This window comes from Lytechinus pictus, chromosome 4 (genome assembly GCF_037042905.1).
Source record: "Lytechinus pictus isolate F3 Inbred chromosome 4, Lp3.0, whole genome shotgun sequence".
In the NCBI taxonomy this organism is placed as follows: domain Eukaryota; kingdom Metazoa; phylum Echinodermata; class Echinoidea; order Temnopleuroida; family Toxopneustidae; genus Lytechinus; species Lytechinus pictus.
Window position 1 is genome coordinate 10,968,313 of NC_087248.1, and position 22,059 is coordinate 10,990,371.

Below are 22,059 nucleotides of genomic sequence, written 5' to 3' on the forward strand. Positions count from 1 at the left end.
AAAAAAAGATCAACCATCAAACAAATGATATGACAGTAATGTTTGTTAGTTTTGAATGTTCAAAGAACAGTCAATTCAAATTCAAATCATTTAATCTTTTACCCCCCCCCCAAAAAAAAAAAAGTACTACAACAGGCTATAACTCATTAGGCATTCCATCATGTTTTCCATAACAATCATTAATTGCCTGTTCAACCAACATTGACATATGTCAGCAGATCAAAGGTTCAGGAATATAAATGTTGCTCTACTTTATATAACTTCGCAAAAGTGGTTTACGGAACACTGTGTAAAGTTCTGGAAGGACTAAGATTAAAAATTCAACTCATTAACTTTTCCGAAAAGAATACTCTAGTACTTCCCAACCTCCACTTTCTCTTTTTTTTCAATTTCACTTCTATCTTTATTCACTTTTCATCTCAGTCCTTCCAGGACTTAACACATGGTGCACCATAATCCACTTCCGCAATTGTTCATACCACCATGCAAACCTTCAAACATCTTTATATAACTTACACAGATATTGACATTTCAAACTTTGACAGTGAAACAAGGCTATTTGAAACAATTCTAATCCAATCGACCAGTCGCAAGCTTCATGTACGAGATGTCTGAATACAAGTTCATTTGGAAGTGAAGTTTGGTGAAACATCATACATAAGGAATGTTTTGATTGAAAGAGTACATTTATTACATAAAAAAGATGTATCCCTCCTGATGAATATGTTGGTACAGTCTGTGACTTGCATGAAATAACCTTTGAACTTGGAGACAGTTATCCACTATATAAATCTTTACCCCATTGCATGTCACTTGCTATAGGCGCTTGCATACCCACTCATTCACAAAACCGTCTGTAAAGCTAAGAACATATTCAATCCTTGTAGCAATTCATCAACATTTTCGTGGACAACAAGTTGTCAGATCTAAAAAATTTCCTTGATTTTGATTGGCTGAGAAGAATTGATACTATGGAAACTGTCTGATAAAATGGGACTTGTCAGATAAAACGTCTGACAAGTACTTTCATTAAGCGCTCCCCAAATTGGACCTTGACGTATAGAAGCTCTTTCATAGAGGGCATGACTTCCTAACCGAGTGCCAATCCACTCATCTGCCAACCACATCAAGGCCACTGAGTAAGGGTTTGGGAGTCAGACGCTGTCTATGTTACCTTTGGGAAGGAGAGCTTCCATTTACTTCAAGGTCCAATCTGGACTAATTCAATCCTCAAAAAGGTATACCTGATAACTTGTTTTGTGTGTTCGCATCCACCTGAACCAAATAAGTTTCCTGTATTATGAGCCATCAACCTGACGACTTATGATACATATCTTCTTTCCTCACATCAAAAGTTCTTGCAGTTTGCCTTCATACAGCAAAATCCCAAAGATCTCGGGAGAAATTCCTGCAAAAGACCTCATAAATCTGAAAGCTCTCCCGTCCAAGCCATTTTTACATTACAAAGTCATAGTAATTCAACACTTGTTAATAGTAACAATGATAATGAAAAAGGAACTCCTAAATAGTTTGATCAACCTATATATGTATTCTATTAATTTGTCTCTTGTGAGTGGCATGACAAATGTATGATTCATACCCCTTTTTTTAATATAATATGAAAACAGATTTTGAACTCCAAGCAGTCCAGTTGTAAGAAGTATATTGTCAACATTTCTATAAAAGTAAGTACCTGAGAAAATTTTGATCTCCTAGCGGTTCTAATGTACCACTGGCGTAAATCCTTGCGTCACACCTATTGTTCAGGGGGGATGATCTATTCTTCCATCCCCCCTACTTGAATAGAATGACATCACGGATTTACGCCCATGTAATGTACATTAACAAATGTCAAAAATGAAGAAACAATGCCCACAACACCAGAGAATCTGGTTTATCTTGCACAGGATTATCTACAAATCTATTCATAAATTGTTTAAAAAAAAAGAACAAAGGATTAGGGATCTTGAGTGTTACAATCAACTCCATTTCAGCAAAATAATACCCAAAAAAAGAATATTTGGTCCTTAAAAAAGGATGACATGAACAACAAAAAATAATGCTTCTGAATTCTTCTTAGAGCAGCACATCGCAGAACTGCCTAAGTCTGTAAGTTCATCATCTTGTGAAAATATGCCATTCTATTCAATTTTTCCATGAAATCATTTTCATGTGTTCTAATAGGGCATGTATGTCAAACTTGATCTATTAAAAGTCCTTTTCAATAATAAATCTGTTGGCTGCAAAAGGCAATAAATATAAATAACCCAATTTAAATGAAGAATGTACCTAATATGGTAAGTGTGAATGGTATTACATAATGCTTAACATTTAATTTATAGACATGAAGTCTGGCAAATTTCATTTCACCTTTTAAAGGTGAATTGTTCATACATATATACAATAACTCAATGATTACATTCACATAATACTGTACAGAATAAAACATACATGTATACACAATGATACATTATCAGCTGCCTTTTATATTCCAAATTTACAGATATTCAATTTCACATTGTGTTTTGTGTTCTCAAACTTTGGAAATACATGGTGTATCCTCTCCCTTGGTTCGGTTTTCTTAAATAACAGTTTTCTTAAATAAACATCTGAGAAAATACAATTTGCTTTCAATAATACTTAAACACACAAACCTACCCACAATCTTGAAAAATATGACTATATTGTTTCAGCGAGGAGTCCAGTCTGGTGGTTTGATTCAGTCATTCAAGTATAGAGATAATCTTTGTCCAAGAACAAAATGTGGTCAAATAACATTATTACACTCGCATGTATCAGATCTTTTTGGTCAGGTTAATTGTGCCCAACAACAAAACCTCTTAAACAAAAATTTATGTTTACAATAAAACATAATTAATAAAAAATAAAAAAAATAAATAAAAAAATTTGCTTTAAAACAAGCATTTTTTTACTTCAAAATTGTGTATTGTCTTATAGACATTGGCCCTGGAACACAATGTTTTGCGATTGATCATACAAATTGATTATGTAATGATTGCACACAATTATCAATTAAAATCAATCAAAATTATATGCTGTTCAACCAATCAACAAGATTTGGGTTATAGGCCCTGGCATCAAGAGAGTTCAATTAATCTGAACATTATCAAATGGACTTCTCTACTCTTAGTATACATACAGTATTCATTGCTTTGTCAGGAAAGCCTCTGGCAAGTCATAAGGTTATCAAGAATAGTGTAATTTTAGAGAAATTACGCCTATGCTATGACTATTATCGAATGCACCTTTTTGCATTCTCAGTACTGAAATACAACCATTTATCATCAAGAATATATACATGTATCAGACCCTCCACCACAAAACAAACAATACAATGCAATTTAGATTGAATAGTCTAAGGTTTTTCATAATGTAAAGAGCTGAGTTGAGAAAAAAATGTTTTCTTTACATTAAAGTTTGTTTATCCCATTTAATATATTGGATTTTGATAAGGAAAAAATGTATCTTTGGTTAAGAGTTAGCTCAACAAAGGTTGTATATTTTGCTAGTGACCAGGGCCCCGTCTTACAAAGACTTGCGATTGTTCTGATCAATCGCAACTATGGACGGCCAACAACGTCAACATCTATTATGCATGTTTGTTTCTAAATACTTTCTAGCTATGATGTAAATTCATGCATTTTTCTTTTTCTTGATAATTCACTGTGTTTCTCTCCAAAAGACATTGTGCGAATTTTCTGTAGAAAAAATCATGACCCTGGTGGATTTCCATAGAGTTACGATTGATTGGATCAATTGTAACTCTTTGTAAGACGGGGCCCCCCTTTCCCACAGATAACATTTCACATTAAGGCTTTGAAAATGTGGAAAATTGAATGGGTATAACATGCCGAGTAGGGTGTCATTTCATAATGTTTGACAAGTACGCACCACTGTACACAAACTGATGACCCTTTCTTTGTTTAAGATTGAAATTCTTATCAAAAATTATTTTGATGAAAATGTTATTGTCAAAATTGATGGGAATTAAAGAAAGTTCACTCTCATTACGATAAGTAGGAAAAATTTTGAACAATTCATATTTATTTTAGCAATAGAAAACGCCAACATTCGTACTTAACATATGAAAAACTTTGCCAATTGGCTCCTAGGACTTCTTATGAAATATGCAGCCGAGGGTAGTTTAGACTTTTGTATTTTGTCACTCAATCTGTCATGAAGCGATAGAACAAAAAACTTAAACATTACATAAAATCTACGAGGGAATGATAATTAGGCTGTTCATGTACTCTTAGACAAATACACATACACTTTTTGGCTGTACACAAACCGCCATTGGCACAACAGGAAAAAAAATATGTGCATGAAGCTATACTGTACATCTCTGAACTATCCTTGGAATATTGTATACATCTATAAATGGCTTTCTATTTCAGTTATCTTTACCAGGGTTCAGTAATTGTAAAATTTGTCATCAATAATAATAAAAAATTGTTATAAGCTAGTGCAATTTTTCAATCTGATTGGCAGAAAGTCAATTTGTTGTATAAATATCAAGATGATAATGATTCAGATAGTGATATGTATCGAGGTTTTTCTTGAAAGTGTCCTCATCCACTCTGTATAAAGCATTTCCATACTTAAAAACAAACAGGTATACAACATCAATATTATTAGTGATTCAAGAAATTTGGTTCTTAACTTTGATTCGGCATCTAAATTCAAAATGTTGCTCAGAAGCTACCATAAAAATTTTGGTTTGAAGCCTTACTGTTTAATCCTCTCATTTCTTGCATATCATTCAACTTCTTTTTTTACCACTTCTTGAGGTATTCCTTTCTCCGAATTCACTCTAACAAGAAAAAATGATACCTTTCAGAGACTAAAACATATTGTAGCACCAATTGAGAGAGAGGACAGTTTTCTAGAGTGACCCTTGTTCTCAATATCCCTTGGATGGCCATTTTAGACAGTTGTAGCTGTATACCTCTGACTCTCAAGATCACCCCATTCTCCCTTTGCAATTACACAAGGATACATCTTACCGCCTAGTTTATTTCTTCAGCTTGTACATTACGTACCACCTCCTTGAGGAAGGACCTGTATACTTGTCACATGTATTTCATTATCATATCCCTATTCAGTTCAGATATTCGGTAGTAAAACTCCTTTTCCTCAGCTTGACAGTGACAATGTAGACATACAAAGTCAATATCATGAAGGAGGTTGTGAAAAAGCTCTTTGGAAGATTTGTGCCTTTGAAAGTGTATGAAGAGACATATATATATGCAATATACAGACCTTGCGAATCAATCATAAATACCATCATAAAAAGTGACTTCATCTACTTCCATCTCTCTCTTTAATCATTTCATCGACCCGTCACTTTGTGTGCCTCTTTCATCAATAGCACTCCCACAAGGGTACGGTGCATCTTACCGCCATTTCTATTTCTTGAGTTTGTCTATGATATTACACAGCTTGAGAGCAGGACCCAGCTTCATTCCCATGTATTTCATCATCATGTCACTATTCAGAAGAAGGAATGCATTGCCATCAATTTCCTGCAATGGAAAAAAAAATGATTTTGTAAAAATTCACAGGTGAGACCTCTGTACAAGGAGTCGATGAAATGCTATCAAATATCCTGTAATAAAATATACTACTTATCAATATGCAGTTTTAGAGACAATATTTGGTTCGAAACCTGAACTTACATAAATATATGCATAAATGCAGATACATATCAGATAAAGAGGAAAGGAGTTTTAGAAATATATAGTAGTTGTCAATAACTGATGTTATTTATTTCAGAATTTACCCTCCACCAATCAAATCACGGGACTTGTGTAGCGAAGAATCAACCATGCTATAACCCTTGCCTTTTTATCATCAAATGATGTTTCAGACATCAATGTCAAGCTTAGTTTTGAGGTTATACATAGGCTATACCATGTAGGTCAACATCCAAGGTAGGTTTCAATGAGTTCATTGCATCTGTCACAGGAAATGAAAGCAATACCATGCCTGGCATAATCAAGAATTATCATAAGGACAGATAATTCTGGATTTAAAGGGGAATTCAACCCAAATAAAAACTTGTTTTTATGAGAAAAAGAAAAATCAGACAAGTTGATAGGTGAAAGTTTGAACAATATTGGAGAAACAACAAGAAAGTTATGATTTTTTTAAAGTTGTAAATATTGGTAATCACTATATACACATGGAGACTTCAAATTGGCCGCATATGGGATGTCATAGTGATGTAAGGCAAGGACTACTCTTCCATGTACTCCAATACATATTATGGCTAAAATGTCATTTTCCCCAAAAGTTTTATTTCAAATTATATATTTCTTTCATGAGGACATCAAACAATATACTACCTGGATTATATTTAGATTACTGCCCCGGGGGCATGGGTACTTAGGAGAAAACCACAAATCCCTGATAATAAAGTACATGGCCTATGGGAAAGTTGTCCTTGCCCCTTGTCATAATTTACTTACCCAGTTGCCAATTTGAACTCTACATACTATTAGTGATCTCAATTTTAAAGCAGCTATAACTTTCTTATTGCTTGTCCGATTTCGTTCAAACTTTCACCATTCTTTTTAATTCATTTTTCTCCTTCCCAACACAACATTTTATGGCCAAGGCTGGATTCCCCTTTAAAGGGTCATTTTGAAAAGATGTGATTATGGCTTTCATATCATGAAATTCTCACAATTGCAGAGCTTCCAAGTCTCCCGGATCCTGCGGGAGAATACTGGATTGCGATCCAATCTCCCGTTCTCCCGACCCCATGCCAAAATCTCCCGGATAATCAGGATTTTTAGCTGTTAAATTGTAAAATTCATACAAACGACTGTTTAACGAGTCTAGCATGTTCAACTCCCTAACACCCACGTGGAACCTCCTTATCACATTTTCATTTTACCCAGTAACTTCTACCAGTTTTTGTATAATCGTACATTGATTTCCCATGTAAATGAAGATAATTTTACTGAACGACTGGTGAAGTAGTCTAACAAGCCATTTTATTTCCGGGTTCTGCAATGTGTGTGATGAAAACTCTTCAGCGGTACTCCATGCACATGGCCCCCGATGCGCCCCGGCGCGGCTCCAGCCGGCCGCGCTGCACCGGGAAGCTCCGAGAAGGAAAGTTCACGAGCACTGCGAGGCATTTTTCGTAAGCTTGCTTGCGCCTTATTCGAGCTGAAACTGTATCAATGATGGGATTAACAAGTGGATTACTTTTACACCTAGACTTTCAGTTTCAGGAATAATTTTATTGACAATCCTGAAGAATTAGAAGCAAAGTGGAGATTTTTTCGCCTACTTTCACTTGGGTTGATCGGATTCGAACATTTTCTCTTTCGTGAGTGAGCTAGCCTCGCGCTGGCTGGCTGAGCTGTGCGAAGCACGCCCCGTCCCGATTCATCCACACTACAATCGCATCGCCAGTGACCATGGAGATCATGGAGATGGAGTCATCCAAGACCAAGACGACAAAATACTTGTCGAAGTATAAAGATACTTTTCAAGCAGAATGGGACTGTGTGACAATTTTCACAGGAATCCCTCAGAGACTTTAAACAGTCCACATTTACCATGTTTACCACTACTGCAGCCCCTTCCCCCTCTGGCCAATTAAAGGTATTTTCATGTTGAATGCATTCTTTTATGAATTATTTAAAAAATCTACTGTATTGCCTGAAGTGTATATTTAGTTAATGACAATACATGAATTCTCTCTAATGTGCATTTAATCTATCAGAATTTTTTTTGATGGTTTAGACAGCTGTCGGATACTATCAAATGTTGTTTCTTAATGTGTTTTGCTACCCAAAACTCCCATCCGTGGGACAACGTTCCGCCGCTCCCTCACAAAATCATACCTTCGCGAAATCGACTGGGTTCTATCATCCCAATGTTGGCAGCTCTGCAATTGTATTAATTAATACACATTGTATGGTTTAATGTGTGCATCCACTGCAATGTATGTAGCTGAGTAACTATATGTAGTATGTATTTACGTTCAACATCATATTTATGTCCAACATCATAATCAATTGATTTTTTTAGGTCAATCATTACCCGGGGACAAATAAATTAGCCAAAAGATTTTTAATCAGAAATCAATTTTCAATGCCCAGAATAGTCGTCCCTGAATCGGTTGTAAAATCACCTTAACAATAAAACCAACAGAAAAGTACCAAATTAAACTATATTTTGATTTGATAGTAAGATGAGTACTTACGTGTTGTCTAAACAACCCAGCATGTACTCCCATACTTGGGTCCATATTGACTACACATGCTATGACCTCCTCTATCGTCCAGTCGTTAGGGTCACTGCCAGCAGAAGGTGCTATCCTTGTCGGTGGTATTCTTGTCTGTTCTAATCTACTTTCAGTAGTTGAACTTGCAGCTGTTATAGGGGAAATAAAGACAAAATCATAATGACTTCAGTTGTGTAATGATACATGTGTTTCAAATAAACCTGTGTTTCAAGTAAACTTAGGAAAACCAAGTGTCTGAAATATAGAGTTTTGACGTGGGTTCCTTCCTTCTAATCATTTCTCACAAAACCACTCTCAACTACATGTGAACTGGGGTGGGGTACAAGCGATATGACAAGCTGTGAATAAAATTTGTTGGTAAACCTTTCAAAGTCATTTTATAAAATGTTTACTTTGTTAAAGGGGAAGTCCACCCTGACAAAAAGATTATTGTAAAAATAGCAGAAGAAATAATAAAAAATAAGGCCAAATGTTTGAGATAAATCCATCAAAGGATTAGAATTTAAATTATTTGATTGTGACGTCATATGCGAGCAGCATTCCTACATAGCGAATGGTAAAAAATCAACGAAATGTCATTTTCTCTGAAAATTGAAAACAGTTTTTTATTCTACCTTTTGTATATCAATAGACAAATCATTTCACACCCAATCATCAAAAGAAAACAAAAATATCAAAGTCATCAGGAACAATAAAAAAGTGAAAGTCATGCATTTTATATTACATAACATATGGGACACCTGCTCGTTTATGATGTCACAAATCCAAAACTTAAAATTCTATTAACTTTCTTAATCTTTATCGGATTTTCCTCAAACCTTCAATATTTTTTATCACCTTTTCTGCTATTTTTACAACAAACTATTCTTCAGGGTGAACATCCCCTTCAATAATAAGACCGCCATTATGACATAACTGGCGTTAACTGATTTTATTGTATTACTCTATTTTTAGTATTTCTATTTTTTATCATGCTGGTATTATTTGTTGTTCTCTGGTTTTTATAGTTGTTTTCTCTGTATGTTGTATGTAATGTTTTACTCTTTTTACATTGTATGATATTGTAATATTTTATTGTTAACATTTGAACAGGGCTCTCTTGTAAAGCAGTTGTATACTGAAGAGACTACCCTGGGTAAATAAAACAAAATAAATAAATAAATAAATCTCTCTTTCCATCCCCATGCTTCTCTTCATCACAATCCTATTCATCTGCCTCTCTTAAGTTCTGCCTTTCCCCTCTCTCTCACCCCTTCTTTCTTTTCTGCTCTGACCACAGAATGTATCCTCTTTCTTATTCTCTGTCGTTATTCTCCTCTGTATCTTATGACTAGGTGGTTTCCTTTCTCTATCTGGGCTTGTCAATGCATCTGGCAAACTACTCTTGAAAATAACCCCCCCCCCCCTTCCGCTTCTCCTTTCTCTTTCTCTAGCTGTAAAAGCATAATTCTTACCCTCTGTCGTTATTCTCCTCTGTATATTATGACTAGGTGGTTTCCTTTCTCTACCTGAGCTTGACACTGCATCTTGTAAACTACTCTTGAAAATGATCCCCCCCCTTCTTTCTCTTTCTGTAAAAGCATATTCTTACCCTCTGGCGTTATTCTCCTCTAAATCTTATGAATAGATTGTTTCCTTTCTCTAACTCAGCTTGTCAATGCATCTTGTAAACTACTCTTGAAAATGACCCCCCCCCCCCTTCGCTCCTCCTCTTTCTCTGGCTGTAAAAGCATATTTCTTACCCTCTGTCGTTATTCTCCTCTGTATCTTATGACTAGATGGCTTTGTTTCTCTTTCTGAATTTGTTGATGCATCTGATATACTCCTCTTCAGGCCCCCTCCCCCTGGTCTCATGTTACTAGCTCCACTATTCACAGGCCCTCTGTCATCAGAAGCTAGATGATATAAGATAAAGATAGCAAACACAATGAAATATTCCGCAAATATCCCTTATAATGTACCATAAACTATGAGTCTGTACATAAAGAAGTTTGTGGCATAAATTCGAACATAATGTGAATTATGGACGTAGAGAGGGAGAGTGATTTGACCCCTTTCCCCTTCTCTAAGCCTGGCACATCTTTGGATAACAAGCTTATAAAATAAGAAAGGGATCAGCATATTGCATTTCTGCTGAAATGACATTTTTCAGGAAATTGGAAAAAAATTAGTTTTCATAAATTGCTACACTGTATAAAACACTGATAAGTTGACAAATAAGATAATCATATTTTCTACAGTACAATTTAATTAATTTAAATCCTAGTAGGTATTTCATAGAGCTGTTTGTAATTTTTGAGCGACTTTACGAACGACTGGTGACCCTTATTTATGAATTAAATAACACCAATGAAAATCTGGTGTATATCACTTCAGGATCACCAGTCGTTCATAAACTCGCTCGTAAATTACGAACAGCTTTATAAAACACCCAACAGGAAAACAGACAGTCATAAAAGCAATGAAAATATATCAGTATTACAAATAATAAAATGCATAAGAAATTTGTAGAATAACAAAAGAATACATTCAACTTTGAAAACATATAACTATAAATAAAAAATGAGGGGTTAACCAGGCAACCTGCCTGAATTTTTACCTTGCTTTGCACACTTTGGGCAGGGACCCTGTAACGATTTATCGCTGAAGAAGTTCTCACAGCACAGAAGGTTCTCACATAACCTGTGTAACATGGCCCAGAACTCTGGTGTGTCGTCTGGGGCCTGGATGGTTGCTGAATGGCTCTCTCCACCGTATGTACCTGGAACAGGAAAATGGGTTTGTTTTGGATAGTAGGGTTAAAGCACAAATGTAATTTGAGTTGGGAAGAGAATTTTACACAGAATCTAGTTCCTTTCAGAATAGTTCATAGTTTACTTCACTCGTTAAACTTAAAAAAAAAACTAAAAAAGAAAAAGAAAAAAAGCAGCCTTGAGGATTTGGTAGGTACAACCTGACAATGTATTCTTCCATCAAACTGTTATACACTGCCTGTCATAAAAACATGGGCAACGTGTCGTGAAGTATAACAGCCAATTGATAGTATTATTTCACAACTATTTTTCATCAAACCATTTGATAACCAAGAGGAAATACAACATAATCAATCAACATTGTCTTCCTAATTGTCACCACCATGAGCATCGCCAACACCACGATCATTGCCATCATCATCATTATCATTACATGCAGCGTTACCATTCTCATCACCACAGATGCAGATGATGGGTTTGGAAAAGATGGTGGATCACCACAGATGCAGATGACAGGTTTGGAATAGACGGTGGATCAGATGACGAAGCTGAACAGAAAATGTTGGTATGAAAATGTGTTGAGGAAGGATGTTGATTATGTTTTGAGAAGGTACTTGAATTTGAGGTCGCTGGTCAGAAGGGGCCAACCGAAGAAGACATGGAAGCATTTGTGGAGAGTAGAGTGTGGGTTGAGGGAGGAGGATGTACCGAATAGAGTAAAGTGGGGGGAGAGGGAGAGGGTGAATTCTCTGAGTGCGAGGTGCATTCTGCCACCCTTGTAGTCAGGGACTAACTGGATTTTAAACCTGGATTACTATCACCATTTCCATCGCTTTCTAAATGCCTACCTCAGTCATTCACTTACCATTAACCGTGACATTGCCGTCATCGGCCTCCTCCAGGAACGTAAGAACAAGCCTTTGCTGTACGGCGCAGTCCACACATAGCTGCAGGATCTCCCTGAGAGCAGAACCGATACTGGTAGGTCCGACCTGACCACACATCACCATCCCTATCAACAACACCATCATTACCAGTACCATGACCATCATAATCATCATCCATATCTGAGTCATTCACTTACCATTAACCGTGACATTGCCGTCATCGGCCTCCTCCAGGAACGTAAGAACAAGTCTTTGCTGTACGGCGCAGTCCACACATAGCTGCAGGATCTCCCTGAGAGCAGAACTGATACTGGTAGGTCCGACCTGACCACACATCACCATCCCTATCAACAACACCATCATTACCAGTACCATGACCATCATAATCATCATCCATATCTGAGTCAATCACTTACCATTAACCGTGACATTGCCGTCATCGGCCTCTTCTAGGAAGGTAAGAACAAGTCTTTGCTGTACGGCGCAGTCAACACATAGCTGCAGTATCTCCCTGAGAGCAGAACTGATAGTGGTAGGTCCGACCTGACACGGCATCTGCCAGAGCTTATGCGGGCTCAGGTAGGGGCCGCTCACGCAGGAACTGTTCAGATGTACCAGCACTGGGAGACAGAGATATGAATTGTTCATTAATACTAAGCAAAGTTTTACATTATGGGTATAAGGGACATTGCTATGAATTTGCAATCAATCATCGATCAAAGACAGGCAACAATACTATGTCAACAAGTATCTTAAAATTCACTGCAAAATATAACTGGGGCTTATTTGTTCCTCACAACAGGTACAACATTTTTCATCTAGTCATTGCAAACTTTCAATTGCCTGTTATAAAGTACCTTGCAGAAAATATTGATACATAAATAAAAAATATCAATATTTCTTAATCAATTGATGAAACTTTATATCAACAAAATGTACAGTTTGGACTTGATTTTAGTATTACATTTTCCTTCATATTTTTTGTATGTACCTATAAATATTGAATGATTATCACTCTATCTATGATTCCCTTGAATACAATACATTTGTCTCCATGAATTTGACAATTATACAAATTTTAAGTCTGAAAAGGATAATTAAGATTTCAACTAAACATAGAAAATCAATGATCAAAAGCACCTGACACTGGACATTAACAGGCCCCATATAAGGAAAGCTTGGTGATTGATTAGAAGGCTAAAAGTATATGATTGATTACTTTCATCAGTATGAGAAATCGATCATACATATGTACATTGCAACAATTGCTGTACTATGTGCTACATGGCTCATATCTATCATAACTATTATTTTAAAACACTGACGTAACAAAATCAGTCTACAACATGCAAAAGATAGGAGATATCAAAGCTCAAATAATATTACTCTCATGTTGTCTTGGAGGCACGCCCATAAGAGGAAGGCGCTAATATTTATTTACGTAACTTGGCTTCCCCATCTTGTACAATGGTCTGTATTTGCCAGGTTAATGACCAGTTATTACCTGTAGGCTCTTCCACTGGTTCAGCTGATGGCAAGCAACTTGTGTCAGGCTCCACTTTCGTTGACAGGGCACCCCCTCCAGGTGACATTTGAGATGATGATGTTGATGAGCTGCTCACTCTTCTCACTTTGGTACTGGCTCCTAGTGACATACAGTACGAGCAAAAGATAGATTGAATATATACATAATAGCCAAAGTCACCACCACCACAAATGAAACAGCTATAACCATCACCTCCCCCCCTTCCCACCTTCCTTGTGAACACTATCACACCCAAAACCGACATATCACAACTATCAATCCAAGATAGCACAATCAATGATCAAACAAGCAACTGAAGGACACCACCATCAATTACTACCATGGCCATCTTCGCCAACACACCCCAAAAAACACATCCCTTCAGTTTTATTCGCATAAGAAATCAACCTCTTCTCAAATATCATCAATATCCCTACACCTCAACCATCCCACCACCACCATCATTACATTATCGAGGCTCTCGCCCCCATTTCACCTGGAAGTAGAAGTTAGTGTCAAATGGCTTTACAGGGGCCTACTTAAAAGATATCCCTTCCGTTTTATCAAAACCAGTCTTACTCCAAAGTAACTGCACCACAGGTTTGCTAATGGTGACATCCAGAGGTTTTGCACCCTCCTAAAGGAAGGACATCCATTGAGTTGCAGAAAGAGTTGCGTTTAAACGCAAGTAAAAAATCAATCGCAAGTCCAAAATGCGCGATGCTGATTGGTTGAAAATGAAGTTTCGCTTGATTTTTAGAGATGCGTTTGATTGCAACTCTTTCTGCAACGGGCCCCTGGTGAGCATTTCATCAAACATATAGTCAATGATTTTTACTATTGTTATAAGCTACTGTAAATCCATCCATCTGATTGGCTAAGAGCAATTTATCAAGTCTGGAAATCACTGACTAAACTTGTTATTTTCCAAGTAATTCCCCCATTTCCTAATATCACTATCACCACTAACCCTCCACCACAACCGTCCCTACCACCTTAATCTCTTCTACCAAAACTATCATCACCATGGCTGTCGCACCTGTTTTACCTGGCGGCTGCAGGTAGTGCCCCGTAGCTTTACACCATCCTACAGGAAAGATATCCCTCGAGTTGATTTCACACCAGTAATCAAAGGCGCCCCTCCAACCGTCAAACTGGACAAAGATGGTGTTGTCCTTGACCTGCCCCACCGTGGCGGGGCAGATGAGGTGGGGATTCTTACGGTCTACGGCCTCCAGCTTCATGCCCACTTTGAACTCGTTGCCCTTGGGATCGGGTGGTTCCTGAGAGATGAGAAAATCAAGAGAAAGACGAGTGGAAAATGACTTCGAAAGATCTAAAGAACATTTCTAGTTCCCGATATTTACCCCACCACAAATATGTTTTTCCATCTAAATGAAAGATAAATGACATTAAAACTATCTATTACAGTATTTTTTCGTTATCACTATTATATCATGAAAGTCCTAAGGGTCATTATGAATCGTTTGTGTATAAAGGACCTCTAAACTGCAAAGTACATTAATAATAAACTTCCAATACTTTAAAAATAAAATATAATTTTTAAAGGGAGGTGGGATGGAAATGTTCCTGCTTTATTTTTAAACAGAAAAACCCCTATGTGGAAATTTGACAGGGAAGTTTCATTCTTTGGAATAGTGAAGGTACATGTATTTTCAAGGATGCCACTTAGGCTTGATAAAAAAAAGTCTGAAAATCACCAAGAATAACTCCTTTCCTACTTAAAAAAGCATTTTCTGTGGTCAGAATAAGGTTAAAAACGTCTGAATTCAGACTTAAGGAAGTCTGAAAAGTGCCATCTCTATACTTTTACTGTTCAGTATTTGCCAAAAAGCCCAAATAGCACATACAAAATATTGATGTATGTTTACAGAGTCAGAGTACTCACTGGTTTAAATGCTTGTGTCGGTGCAATGCTGGCATTGTTGAGTGTTCTTAATAGAAACATTGGCCAAGAAGAGGCATTCATTCTGAAACCTGCAAATGGATCATAAAAACTATCAAGTTAACAACGGCATTTGAAACTATCATTAGAGCAAAATGAATACATAGTACTGTAGATTAAATGAACAAACTATAACTATAATTTCCTCTTTCTCAATTTACTCTAATCTTCTCAATCCTCTTCCTGATCAAGCCGGCATAACAATTTCCAGTAAGTTTTTGCCTAATTCATAATGGAAAATGTTCACTCTACCCTCATCCTGAATAATCTTTTACCCCATACCTGTATTCCATACATTAAGAATCTAGCTCGCCTCTTCATACATTGTACTTAATATTCATATTATACAAATATACAATGACACTCGAGGATCTGGCTAAAACTATTTGCATCGAAGGAACATCATATAGTACTATTCTCCCGAGGGCCATCGGCCCGAGGGAGAATAGTACTATGTGATGTTCCTGAGTGCAAATAGTTTTAGCCAGTTCCGAGAATGGGTCATTGTATATTTGTTTTATATCCCTTCCACTCATATGTATTCTTCATACGATATTCTTCGTTGATACCCGACTTTTACAGCAAAACGATTTTTAATAAGTCGATGATGGAACAATCGTTGAGAAGTTGAGAAAACAATAAGCCTTGCCGTATTGATCGTCTGTTCAGCGAGCGCACCTGGTTAGTAGTGCAGTGCAGCTCGCCTAAAGTTTCCCGTGGCATGCAGTAGAGAGTACCGTTGGGCTGAGCAGCGCTCTGCTCGCATCGCCCGCACAGCTCGCGAATCGAGGAGGGGGCGGGGTCAAAAAACGTATAGTTCACTTTTTCCCTAGGGAAAAAATGGACTATGCGTGACGTCAGCAAGGAAAATGAACTATTTCATGGCAAACGTTTTTCGTAGTAAAACTATTATTTTTCTCCTTGTGTACACTCTCAATACAACAATCTTAAGTAAGGGATATAATAATGAATATTTATATATGTATTTTAAAGATTATCAAGACATTGACAGTCAGGCATAATGTAAATTCCTGGGACACAAGAGAGCCTAAAATTCAAGACTATACTCTATATATTAAAAAAAAAATGATTATAATTTTTGAAGGGGTACAAGCAGAAGTATTAGAGCGTTTGATGAAAAGACTTATCAGAAGTTTAATCGAACAAAGTTTGTTTATTAAAACAGTTACTATGGTAACATCACTTTTCTGCCAATCAACATCAAGGAAAGTTGTCAGATCTGAGAAATTGTCGGACAAAAACTTTGATGAAAAACTCCCCTGAGCTGACTAAGGCTTAGAAGCGCAGCCATTGTCAACACACAATTGCTTGCGTTTCATTCTTTTGACTCCTCAGAACTGGGTACAAATATAGCACTTTGGAAACGAAAAATGCATTCCAGGGCCTGAAACATAAAGCTTGGTCGATGACCATGGAGCTGATTGACATGATTGACCATACACAACAACCAATTAATCAATCGTAAACATCCGCCCCAACATCATTCCTTATGCTTTATACCAGGGCTCCACACTAACTCTTTTTTTCTTCTGGTCCGATCTGATCATGTCGGACCAGTACATACCCAGTTTTTTTCACTTGTTACTGGACCGAACCTATAATTTACTGGTCCAAAAAATATAAAAGACACTTAAGTTTATTTTGCTGTCTTTTATGTTACTTCCCCCCCCCCCCCAATAAAACCAGCACACACACAACATAATTCATGAGAGCCATTTTTTGAGATGCCAGAGCCATTTTCATAATTTACAAAAGAGAAGAAAATATATATTGCATCAGTTAGATATAATCTTACTGGTCATGTCAGAAAATATCTGGCTTTTTCTGAAAAGTTACTGGCCCGACAGTAATTTTTACCGGTCCGGGACCGTCGGACTAGTGCCAGTGTCGCACGCTGTTTATACTACTGGGCCCGGACCCTCTGGGACAAATGTCAGTGAGAGGCCTAAATTACTTTACATGTATGTGCAATAGATTTTGATTTGGTGGTGGAAAAAAGAAAAAGGAAAGCAAAAAAAAAATCAAAAGGGGACAAAAAAAAACACTATCCACATACCAAGAGGAGGTTGGAGCATGCCACCATTTTTCTCACAATGGCCAATCGGCCTGATGTCAGACGAGTCCACCAACCTCCAGAAGTCATTCTTGTTGTCGCTTCCATCCAGTCGCAGTCTCAACCGTGGCCCGATGAGACCGACTATGGTTGCGATGCAGGTCGAGGTCACGTTGCGAGGATCGAGGGCTTCAAGTTTCATCCACAGTCCAAACTCGTTTGGTGGTGGTATCGGAGCCTGTTGTAATACCATCAATTACATAAGATGACAAACATGACCTGGGAGCCTTTTCATAAAACTGTTCGTATAAAGTTAAGAGTGATTTTAAGAACGACCGATGAACCTTTCTTACAGTATGCTAAACCATTGCCAAAGAACATTTTGCTTTTTACCATTTTCCACAAGAAAGGATCACCAGTTGTTCCTAAAGTCGCTCTTAACTTTCAAACTTATGAAACACCCACCAGAGCCCTAAAGACAGAGATCTGCCTTTATGCTGAGTTTACAAATACTATTTTCTTTCATAGATGTATGCATATCATGGTGGGTCTTAGACAAAGCTATAAAAAATGTATGAACGACTTTACGAACAAATAAGGGCCCTTTCTTGGGAACTAAAAAGACACCCAAGAAAATCTAGTAAATGTCATTTTAAATACAAGAAAGGGTCACAATTTTTGTTTAAGTCGATTGTAAGTTACAAACAGCTTAATATGAAACAACCACCAGGTAATAAATCTGATATTTTCTACATACCTGTTTGAAACATTCTGCTGGAGCACATGTTGCACCCGATTCTTTCAAATAGACATCCCAATCATAGGTCACTATTAAAATGAATAGACAGAGATATTAACCAAATGTTGTATTAAGAATAATATGGTAAAAAATATATATCTGTGGTCTTGTGATGATGATGCTTCAACATTATTTTTTAAAGGACATATTGGGGGAAAAAAGCAGAGGTACATTAAATTTCACAAATATCAATTAAATTAAATCTCCAATCTTTCAAAAGTGTGATTTTAATTGAAAGAGTACGGTAACCAAAATTATTTTTTGGCAAGATGCAAATGAGAGTGTGGATAAAGAGTACACATGTAAGAGTAGGTTCTGCACTTTGTATTTAATCATAAAAGTAATTCTACTGAATACAGTATTTTGCAGTTCACTGGCCTTGGTTTAAAGATGCATATTATATTCCCTTTGTACTCTCAGAATGATATCAGACCACAATAATACAATAGAGGTTTGACCACATAATTTGATGAATTATATTCAATGCTGGCTAGCAATATGTACTGTATACATGCAATACACAGGCAAACAACACGTGTATGTACAAGTAGCTTTTAATACAAGGGATAAATTTTTTTTAAGTTTACACTATTATCATTCTAACTTCCTTCATGAAATTATTGGAATAGCAAATCATGCGCATATATTTATCACTGTATACTGTTGACCTCTGGCTCATTGTGGCACTTGCATTTCATATTTTCCCTTAGGAAAACAAAATAATGATGGTATGAATTTAAACCTTGAGGGGAAAAGGCCAGGATATATGTATGTTCAAACCAGAATATAGTTTATTGAGCTGGGAAGGTTGCATTTTTAATGTGCATGCATAAAAATGATGGTATGCACTATGCATGTTTCCAGAGTACAGGAATTTTAAACCTTAGTTGAAAGACCTTTACTGCCCAGAGCCCAGTACAGTAGTGATCATAATTCATAAAGGACATGAAATACTACATTACATAAGTACTGCAGGCCTATAATACATGTTCTGTTGGATAGATTTGGAACTTTTTTTACATGAAAATCGATTTTGATCCAGCGCACAATCAAAATAAATATCTTGGGAATTTATTCTTTCTGATACCGGTATTCAAAACCATTTCTCAAGTAACTGCTGGTAACTTCAGCATGATCTTTGTCTGTTGATTTGTGAGATTTACAAGCTCAAAGAGTCATTTCAGAGAAAATTAAAACATAGTCACAAAATGGCGCTACATATACAGTATGTATTTTAGATACAAAATCTCAACTCAGCCAGTTTGGAAAAAAATCCAATAGCCACTAAAATTTTGTAATATTCAAATATCTAGGTGAAAATCTATATTATTGACCCTAAACCAATGGTTCACATTTGATTTGCACATTGTAGTTTTTCAGCAAACCTCCATGAAAGTAAGAAAATGCATGACAGCTACATGTATGTACATGTACAAGCACTTTTTGACATATCGGTAAAAAGAATTTGAGATGAGAGTGAAAAGATAGAATATGATTTCCTGTTTGGGGATATATCAGTGCTCAGTGCATGCTTACAACTACCCAGGTGCATCGTAACATGACTCAACCATGAGTCATATTCATGTGAATAAAAGCATACATGTCTAAGATAAATTGCGAGCATTTTGGGAGAAATACAGTATTTTCATCAGAATGAAGAAGGTGTCCTGTTACTCCTTGTAATTTTCCCCATTAGTTGAGATTAAAAAAAATCCTATATGTAGGCCTACATGTATGTGAGACTGTGTAATTAGTTAGGATACATATAAGATAGAAAGAGATGAAACAGGCACGAGCAAAATTTTGGTCCAATTTCAATGACAGTTGTTCCATTCAATAGTAACTGATCTCTCACAAATTAAAAAAAAATCATTCAAGTGAGGTTCAATGTTGTACTTCAGGGAATAATTTTCCTGGTATCGCATCGCAATTTGCTCCACATTTTTGAAAGTCTGCTATGCATTTTGTATAGCATATTTTTACATTGGACTGTACATTACTTAGTTGAGAGCCTTTTCTCTTATGACCTTAAATGCTATTCAAATTTGTAAAGCAAAATTATTCCCTGTACTTCATGTACATGTATATAAAAGTTCTCTTTATCAAATGCAAGTGAAGAAAATCATTTAAATTTGATTATATTTTAAGTAGACTCTTTAATAATGGTCATGTGACATTCACTGTACAAAACATGTAGAGTAAAATTAATAAATGTTCAATTGCACTGAAAACGAGATGGACAGAAAAGTCAACCCTACATGTATCTTCAAACAAGTCAAAATTTTAGGCAATAGAATGATTATTCATTCTGATGACATTCTATCCCGTCTACCTCTAGGGACACCTGAACAAATGGAATAAGATTCAGTGTAAGTAACACTGAATTATTAATGCAAGCACATGACTGCATGCTCCCCCAGTGGATATCAAATATTCAACGGCTGTGTTGTGACCAGCACCTCGCTTTGCATAATACGTGAGCAAACACAGGGAAGATGCTGTTTCAGTGGACAATTTATGATGCATTACAGTATGTAAAGAAACTAAGTGAATTTACATGTATTCATCTTGCAATCTATAATTTCCACAGAAATATCTCGACATGTATCTCGTATTTTATAGATTTTATGTGTAATTTCAAATTATTGTCAACAAAACGAAATTATATGTTCGCACACTTTGTTCATCTATGAATTATCAGAAATGTTATTGAATGTAAGCTACATACTGTATGTAACGATTCTGTATTTATTTTTGGTAGGAAATCAATAAAAAAAAGTTGTATTTGTATTTGAGTTATATATACATTATGATTTTAATCCTACATGTACATGCAAATTATTTTAAATGCAAAAACCTTCATTTATCGTCTCAGTTTCCCAATGTTTGCATACATGTAGCAGTTACATGATTTTTATTTGGCATTTTTAATGAACAAGTATTGAAAAAGTTACATTAAACATTAGAAATATGTATGTTAATAATTACCTGGAATCTTACTTGCTTTTGCCATGGTGGATCGATGTGGTGAGAGTGTTCTGTTTACTCAGTGGTTCTCTGCTATTTATAACATCTTACAAAAACCCTTGCCCACGATCAATTTCAAGTTACGTCAAAGCTCTGCAGACAAATATCAATGGGAGAATGGTCAGTGAACAAGATGAGAATGAATCGTGATATATATATGCATTGATCAAAAGTTGTCAAAATTTACATGATATTAAGAAATAAGATAATTGACGAGTACATCTTTAGAGGGGGGTAACATGGATTAGCCTCACTGTGACAGGGGTATTTAGAAATTTATAATATATATAGCAACCACATAATGATAAAATAATAAATAATAAAGTCTTCTACAGTACAGCTGTAGTGCCCCCACGAAATCAGGGGTTTGTGATGTGCACTCCAAAAGAAACAAAACAGTTGGAAATTATTTTTTTTTAACATTTCAAAGTGCTACATGTATAAATTATGTCGCATCACTAATGGCTAGTTTTTCAAATTAGAGAAATGTCGAGTGGGAGCTTCCTTCGAAGTCTATTTTAAGCTACAGTATGAGGATCCGATGGTACGTTCGTACAATTACCTCAAGAATTGTAATTAGTAGTTTTTCCCCTCATCAGTAGAGGTTGGTGATACCATAGCTCTATAGTACACGTACAATTTTCATTAACATCTAGAAAATAATTATCAGTATCAATGGTGCAATAAGGAATGCAAAATTCAAAAACATAGGAAAATAGTTATCATTATCCCTTCAGAATC

At 36.2% G+C, this 22,059-nt stretch overlaps 1 protein-coding gene across 2 annotated transcripts; it reads right to left on the minus strand.

Moving 5' to 3' along the window:
• Positions 1-388: 388 nt before the first annotated feature.
• On the minus strand, positions 389-21,412 carry LOC129259035 (polycomb protein Scm-like). Of its 2 annotated transcripts, none has more exons than XM_064098366.1 (11): positions 21,280-21,412; positions 18,250-18,320; positions 17,496-17,730; positions 15,362-15,450; positions 14,492-14,735; positions 13,432-13,572; positions 12,344-12,547; positions 10,887-11,048; positions 10,030-10,182; positions 8,246-8,415; positions 389-5,546 (listed from the first exon to the last, which is right to left on the minus strand). In XM_064098366.1, exons 1-11 carry the CDS (start codon positions 21,302-21,304, stop codon positions 5,430-5,432), a joined length of 1,611 nt encoding a protein of 536 aa, XP_063954436.1. In that variant the 5' UTR covers positions 21,305-21,412; the 3' UTR covers positions 389-5,429. The 2 variants fall into 2 exon arrangements, with proteins under 2 accessions (XP_063954436.1, XP_063954437.1); XM_064098367.1 differs by having other exon boundaries at positions 14,501-14,735; positions 21,280-21,409.
• Positions 21,413-22,059: the final 647 nt, after the last annotated feature.

Bases quoted from the DNA above. Each gene is read 5' to 3' on its own strand.
- LOC129259035 (XM_064098366.1), bottom strand. From the start codon at position 21,304: ATGGCAAAAGCAAGTAAGATTCCAG. The intron at 17,731-18,249 runs GTATGTAGAAAA...GTATTACAACAG, and splicing joins CAGCAGAATGTTTCAAACAG to GCTCCGATACCACCACCAAA. The intron at 12,548-13,431 runs GTAATAACTGGT...TCTGTCTCCCAG, and splicing joins ACCAGTGGAAGAGCCTACAG to TGCTGGTACATCTGAACAGT.